Below are 8116 nucleotides of genomic sequence, written 5' to 3'. Positions count from 1 at the left end.
TATTGTTCTTAATATCCTTATTTTAGAGGTGGATTTTTTTTAAAAAAAAGATCAATTTTTTAAAATAGTCATGGAAAATCACTACATAAAAATCAATCTGCAACAATAGAGAATAAGCCAATTAATAGAATTCAATGCCAAATCCAAATTGGGGGGAATTCTAGCACATCCCTATAGCAGATACGATGGAAATGCTAATAGTTGAATGGACATTTTTATTTAAAAATACATTTTGTGTGAGTTGATTCAAAAGTTCTGTCTGTGGTACTTGATCTATGAATGGTTCTTTCTCAAATGAATGTAGGTATGGGGAAGAAATATAATTCAGTTCACATTTAAAGGTGAGCTTACCTAAATTGCACTTTTGGAAGCAATTCACAAACTGAAACACAGCCATTATTTGAACTTCTCTGAACTTTGCAACACAGTTCTCCAGCCCAATAATGTGTAAAAAATGCATACACTGGGGTAAAGAGTGCATATAAATACATATATTACATTATGTAAAAAAATAACATACATTATGTCATGAAAAATTGCTTTGCAAAAATGTGTATACTAGGCAAAATTGCATAAAATACGTATATTTGGAGGAAGTTGAACTAAAATGCTGGTGAAGTTTCATGAGGAATTTAAAAGAAAAATCACAAACTGCTGCTGAAATGTCGAGTACTGAATGTAATACTGAGGAAAAAATGTGAAACCAAAAGTGACATATTTGCCCATCCATACATGCATGCCCTCACTTGATGTTGCAGTCATCATGACTGTGAATGTATTCGCTGGGTCTGAGTGAACACAACAGAAGACTGTTAAAAACTCAGGCTGCAATCCTATATGTATTTACTTGAGAGTAAACCCCCTTGAACTCAGTGGAACTTACTTCTGAGTAGACTTGTACAGGATTGCATCATCAGTGCATGGTTAAAGTGAAACCATATGAATATTGCCTCACTTTGGAATGCAAGAAATAATATAAAATAGTGCAACAGTTGGGAGACAGTATTCTCTTTAAATGGATAGAATAAAAATTTAGAATAGAATATTAGAGTAGAATAGAACAGAATTTTAAACAGAATAGGAAAAGGCTATATTTAAGGGAGGAGGAGCTCACAGAGATTGGGTATTATATACCCCTGGAAAACAAGCAAGATGGCTAATTTGTCCTTCTGCCTAAAACATCATACAGCAGGAAATTTATTACTTTATTGCTTCAAATAGAAAGAGGCTTAATGTTTTCATGCTGAACTGTTGGCTCAAAGCAAACAGTAACACAAAAGTAAAGATTAGATTGAGGGACCCAGAACAAAGTTTATTTTTCTTCTCATTAGTTAGATTCCTGTGAATTTTCACTGAAAAATCAGACAGACAGTTTTCGTTAAGCTGAGTTAAACATAACAGAGAAAAACAAGGAAATGGTGAGCTGAGAATCCTTTCTGCTTCCTTTTTACCCGTCTCCCTTCTTCTTTATGAGTATGTCTGTTTTTAAATCTAGAGATAATTTAAAAACAAAAAAAGCAAAATGGCAAACAAGGTACAAGTTGGTTTAAAGCTCAACAAATGAAGAAGTCCTAGTCAAGCTCACACTCCAAATGCAGAGAAAGCAATTTCCATGCATGTTATCAAAAATGTGTTAAATGAACTAACATTGATATAACTTAAAGCAATTAGAAGCAGCCTAAGAACAATAGGAGGTTTCAGCTGTAAATGATTACACTTGCCTCAAGGCTGTTCTTTAATTCTTGGGTTACTGAATCTATAAGCAATAATCAAGCTGCAAAGCCAGTTGTCTTGTTGCTGTTGGGACAACAGTGGAAAAAAGAAGGTCTGTTCATAATTTTGTGAAATTTGTAAGTATATTTTTCCACCCTGTAGTGACACTGATGCTAATTTTGACCTTCAGGAGCACTGGCCTGGGAGGCTAAGAGATAATGTGTACTTTCATCGATATGACTTACAGGCACCCAGTAGTTACAGGGCTGATTTCTTATAAGCACAAAAGCTGCTCTTGTCAGAGTGTGTGTGTGCGTGTGTGCGTGTGCGCGCATGTGATGTAATGTAATGTAAGAAGGGGGTTGCTGCTGTGACTCAATAAACAGGGACATTAAGAGGAAATGTTATAATTGCTGCTACCCACAATCTTGTTAATGAGTAATGTACAGTTAGGCCCCCATGCAATTGTGGCTAAATTGTTTATACAATTTATTCAGGATATCACAACTAAAATTGAACATAATGAAGTATTGTAATTGCTGCTATTATAGTCAAGATTAAGATTTCTTTAATTAGAATTAAGAAAATGGAGAAAAGGGTCTTAAAATATTGGGTTGATAGTGTAAGTGTTATGGGGGAAGAAGTTGGTGGGTGAGAATTAAAGAAGATTTATTTTTAAATGAGAATGGACCTTCTTCTGTTTGACAGTTGAGAGAAAATCACACATATTCTAGAAGATCCCACAGATTTTCTTATTTACTTTAAATAAGAGGAGGACTCTGCATTGGATCTAAGCAGTTGTGCTTGGTAGGGGGTGTTTAACCCTTTGTTGTTACTTGCCTTCAAGTTGATTACGACTTATGGCAACCCTATGAATCTTTTTTTAATATATATTCATAGGGTTTTCATGGTAAGAGGTATTCAGAGGTGGGTTTAACCCTTTATGCCATTTCTCTGATCTAAATGACTCCTGAAACATCTGTCCTTAGCCCTTTGAGATAGCCCCTCACCCCAGTGGGACTTATGGCTGCTTTGGTTTAGATGAGGAAGACAGTATAGTTGGGAAAGAGTTATACATACACAGTGCTACTGTTCTGACCTAATTCTGTGTCCCCTATGACTGTTTTTAAGTTTTTAAAAATAAACCAGGGAGATCTAATCATTAATCTCTAGTGTCCCATATGGCTTGACCCTTCGTGTGAAATGAGAGTGACAGTAGAAACTATAGAATGATGTTTCTGTAAAGCAGGGCTGGGGAACCTGTGACACTTCAGATTATAATGGACATTAGCTACCATCATCTCTAGACAGCATGGCCAGTGACCAGGGATGATGGGAGTTGTAGTCTGACAGCATCTAGCACAGGTTCTGCATCTCTGCTCTAAAGCCTCTGTATTTCAGAGTCATCACAGGTCGATCTCTACAAAGAGTTATAGACAGGAAAAATGAAATGGGCTGTCTAGTGAGAGAACATTCTCCTCCTATCTAGTAGCTCCAGGCTCCCCCTGGTTATTGATACATACCTAGATGAAATCTATGATCACTGGGTGCAGAAATAACCCAAAACACTTTTATGCCTGAGTAAGAAAATCTAAATGGCACCCCTGCTTGGTAGTAAAGATATAAAAAGAGAGTATATAATTGATAATTTAGTTGTGCTCATGAATCTTCCTGGGATATTATAAATTTAAAGTGTGTGGAGGATTTTTCTACATGCAGAAACTTATTGCAGAGGAGACAATCTATATAGGAAAAATGCAATCTTGATCCTCTCTGGATGAGGCCCAAAAGATAAATGAACTTAATTAAGTTAAAATGTTTGGCTGTGGCTTCCACCTTATTAATACAGTGGCTTTCTTTATAATAGATAAAACACAATATATTAGATTTCTTTTGGGTGGTGGTGGTATAGTGGATAGGTTTTATTTCAAACTCAGTTGCTTAGCTAAGGTTATGTAAGTTACTTAACTTTCATCCTTCCTTTTTCTTTTGCCATCATCTCACATCTGCTTTGGATCAATTGCTTGAGCAATTTGAAATTAACTGTTTGTTGTTCACAGTGGCTTGGATTATGTAGGTTCATCCTTGGATGCTGATTTATGTTAAACAATAATGCCCAGCGTGGCTACAAGGAAATATTCCTTAGTATTGTACTGACACAATGGTGTCTCTTAAAAGTAGTTATTTTTCAAGTTACTTCATGGCTTCCATAACATCTTCTGAAGTTGCTGAGAATGGCCAATGCGCACTGCAGCTCAGGAGTCAGGAGCGGATGCTTTAAAAGAAAGAACAAATGAAAGAAAGAAATAAGTGGATACCACACTGCCCTCTGCTTGCTTTGTATTTCATTTCCGTTTACATGACTGGCCTGAAAGTGTATTGCTTCTGTTTTCCTATGATGTACATATTATTGGAAAAGGTATTTATTATTTTTCTGCTGCTAAGCAACTAATTTTGAAGCTCATAATAAGAGAATTAGAGAGACCAAAATTAATCCTCGAACTTTTTAGCTGGTCTCTAACTCCTAGCAGCCCCAGCCAGCATAGTTTGTAGTCCAGCAACATCTTGAGGACCACAGGTTCCCCATGCCTAAGCTAATGATAACCATGCTTTCCTAATACATCAAAATATGTTGAGTGCAGGTAGAAATTGGGTAATACTCAATATAAATGGGAAAATATTTTAAACTGTGCCTCTCAAACAAGACTCATTTGCTAATCTAATTTGGAGCAGTTCCTGCCAAATCAATATCTGCCTTCTGACAAATATTATTAAATATCTGTTTGATATACCTATTTACAACTAGGGATAATAATTTCACTGCCACTGCGGGATTGTAAATGCACAAACAAAACACTAGGAAAAAAAGCCACTGATGGGTTCCTTCACTCACAGCGTCTGTGTGCCAAAGTTGGAAGACTAAGATGAAGAACATAATTAAGGAAACATATGAAGGCTAGCACGGGGTTTGAGATTAATTAGCTGTGCGTCAATAATCTCATCAATATCCGATTAACAAATGACACATTGCCCAATGAAACATATTGATTCATTCACACTCCACACTGTTAATAAATTGAAGCTGCTTTGCTAAATGAGAGAGCTGACAAAATAATAACTTCCTAAAACTTTCCCTGTTATTTGTGCTTAAAAACATAAAGTTAGCCTGAAGTAAACAGAATTTAGCAGCTCTGTCAATTAGTCTTCAGAGCTCCTTAATGGTAAGGAAGTTATTTTATCTCTTGGGGTTAATTTTATCTTAATAAATGTGAAATTATAATGTGAGCATTCTTGGATTATTGATCCTGGTTTGTGTATTTTTTATGAGTGGATTAAATTTAAAAGAATGTAAAGTTATTTTGTTAAAATTGTAATGCATTTGTTTGGCAGTTGGTGTCGTTTATGCAATTCACATATTATAGGGTAGAAGGAACCATTCCTATAAAAGTTAGGCCCTCTACATCAGGGATGGGAAATCTTTATTCTGCTGGCCTAGTTAGGCCCATCAGACCTCCCAATTTGGCCTGTGATGTCATTTGGCCAACCTGCCCTACACCTGATGCCATATATGATGGCAGATGCTGGCAGGTAAAAACCTGGCTCAGCAGAAAGGGGGTTTGCAGGCACCTCGAATCAACTGATCAGCAAAGCCCTATGCAAAGCACTGGGTAAGATCAAGGGTGTCAACAGCATTTCCTGGGCCCAGTACACTGTAAGTAGATTGGGCCCCCTACATTCCTGGCAATCTATATTACCAACGTGAACAGTTATTTTGAATCCACAGTCTTGATTTAAGATGTATTTATTTAACAGATTTTTAACCTGCCTTTCAGAGTTCCTGCCCTCACAAGGCATTTTACAACATTTATAAATAGTTAAAAAACTATAATAATATAAGTATTAAATAACATTTAAACATTAAAATAACATTAAAAAGATAGGATCAGCTAAAAAAAACTTGTGCAGCTTGACTGAACCAACTCTCAGCCTATGCTACCTCACAGGGATGTTGCAAAGATAAGAAGAGAGGGAGGACCCAAGAAGAAAAGCAAAGTGCAAATATATCATGTCACATTCGCAAATCATGAAGTGAGGGGGGAAACCATGCACAACCCCCCATTGCTTTAACTGCAACTTTACACAGATATGTTACAGCAAAATACCAACAAAAAATCTTGCTAACACACACATACACACAAATACTCTAAGCATGTGCAGCTTGACTGAACCAACTCTCAGCATTACCTACCTCACAGGGTTATTGGAAACACTCCATACACAACACTGGAGATGTAAAACATACATACATAACATAAAAATACTTCCTTGTCAAAACCAGTTGGTCATTGCAGAACATTTTTTTAAAAAAATAAATTTTAGTTTCCTGCCAAATAATAGCAGTGACCTCTAAGTAAGCACTGCCTAACTGCTAAAAAAAAATTGTTGAGGGAGAGAATGAGAAAGATTTACAACACAATCCTTTGCTATGCCTACTCAAAAGTCCCATTGACAGACAGCACAATCCTAACCATGTCTACTCAAAAGTAAATTCTATTGAATTCAGTGGGGTTTACTCCCAGTTATGTGGGGTTAGCATTGTAGCTTTACTCCCAGAAAAGTGTGTATAGGATTAAAGCTTCATATTGGGAAGGTTTTCAAAACAGGCTATGAATTAGACAAATAAACTACCCTGTTCAGCAGCCCAGGGAAATTTAAACTTGTATGACTCCTTATATTTAGAAAACGGTAACACATTATAATGGCATCACAGGCTACATGTACACTTTTTTTTACTTCTGTTCCAAAATTATTTGATAGATAAAATGTATATTATGCTATTTTCCAAGTTTTTTAAACCTGCCTGTACACTTTTATTAGTATAATTATCACTGAAATTGTTTACTCTGCATACCTACCAAGATTCTGCTGTGCTTCTTTGATTTTCCATTCTGGACCTTGTGTTGGTTGTGCACACAGAGAGAAAAATGTGTGGGTAGGCATACACCCTGCTGCTGAAAGCTATATGCTTACTCAACTCATGTGATGTGGAGATGCACACCATTAACTGATATGCAGAAAAAGACAGCTGTTTTCAGGACTTGCAAAGGGTTCTAGCTGTTGCTCAGAGTTCAACAAATCCCTCATCAATCACAGATCTGACTTCACTTATTGATTAAAAAGCTAAAAGGTGGGGATTGGAGCAGCTGGCTAGCTCATTCCACAGAAATTGCAGGGGCTCACACTTTGGGGTATATCTGTGTTCTAGACCACTGTTCTTCAACCTTGGGTCCCCAGATGTCCCCATCAACCCCAGCCAGCTTAGCCAATGGCCAAGAATGATGGGAGTTGTAGTCCAACAACATCTGGGAACCCAAAGTTGAAGAATAGTGTTCTAGACCACTTAGAAACTTACTTTAAAAAAAATGAAAGCGAAGAGTCTGGGGCCCTTACTAGCCCTGAGCCAAGTAGAAACAGACCCTTTCTACCAGTCTGTTGGTGGCCCTGGGAAAGGTAGCAGTTTGAAAGGGGCTTCTGAAGACTGCTGTGGGCTAAGAAGGTCACCTGATGCCATTGTGACAGGGGATTGACAGGTGAGCGGTGCTGCCCACCTGTCAAATGTGGCTCACAAGGGGTGGGTGATATAATGACCTGGCCCACTATTCAGATCCAGTTACCCACCCCTGCTCTGTGTTTTGATCCATGGTGATGTCTACCACCAAAGGAAAGCAACCACCCAAACAAGGTGGAGATCACTAGGTTCAGGGCAGGTAAGGCAAGCCAAGGTGAGAACCTTTGATAAAAACCACAGTGCTGGTTCAGGAACATAGTTAGTGGTCTTGCAGCTCAGGCAGAAAATACAAATTGTCTTAGTGGTATTTTGGAGCAACGGGCAGAACATTATAGTCTGGCCTAGGTAATCAAGAGGGAAATCCACACTACCTGAGTGCTACATATGGCCAGTGAAAGGTTCAGTGCTTCTTTCTGCAGCCACTGGCTTTTTCTAGGCAGTGGGGTTTCAAGCTTTGGGGAAAGCTCCTTGGGGCTCTCCCTATCCACTGAGGAGTCTGCGGTCAAGTCATTGGGGTGGCAAAGGTATCTTCTTGGGGTTAAAGGGCTGAGATACAGACTCTTGTGCCGGCAGATTGAAGTGGGAGGGACCAGGGAGTGGGTCCATCTCCCTCCTTGGGGCTACTTTTATAGAAGACCTCTGCATCTGAGGATGTTTACTTTGGGGGCATGACACTGGAGCAATTTGATTTATGCTGAAACCCTTCTAAAACAAATTAGCGTTTGTTATTTTGTTTAAATAATGCTAAAAGTGGGCTGCCATATTTTAAAAGAAGACCCCCAAATATATATTAGGTTTTCTGAATTTCAAAGTTTTTAAATGATTTATCATTTT

General features: G+C 37.8%; 1 protein-coding gene across 4 annotated transcripts in view; it reads left to right on the top strand.

Moving 5' to 3' along the window:
* The first annotated feature begins 1160 nt into the window (after window positions 1–1160).
* The window catches only part of LOC133367599 (uncharacterized), a 360491-nt gene continuing 353535 nt past the window's right edge, over window positions 1161–8116 (top strand). For 2 of the 4 annotated variants that reach the window (XM_061591725.1, XM_061591699.1), the window contains exon 1: window positions 1161–1418. In XM_061591725.1, the coding sequence (XP_061447709.1) occupies window positions 1416–1418 (3 nt within the window). In that variant the 5' untranslated portion in view covers window positions 1161–1415. Of the gene's footprint in view, window positions 1419–1775; window positions 1851–8116 lie in introns of those variants that run through there. The other 2 variants (XM_061591706.1, XM_061591713.1) reach the window with 2 other exon arrangements.

The sequence above is a fragment of the Rhineura floridana genome, chromosome 1, assembly GCF_030035675.1.
Source record: "Rhineura floridana isolate rRhiFlo1 chromosome 1, rRhiFlo1.hap2, whole genome shotgun sequence".
NCBI lineage: Eukaryota > Metazoa > Chordata > Lepidosauria > Squamata > Rhineuridae > Rhineura > Rhineura floridana.
Note: the sequence above shows the minus strand (reverse complement) of the source record. Positions and strands in the feature narration are given on the sequence as shown.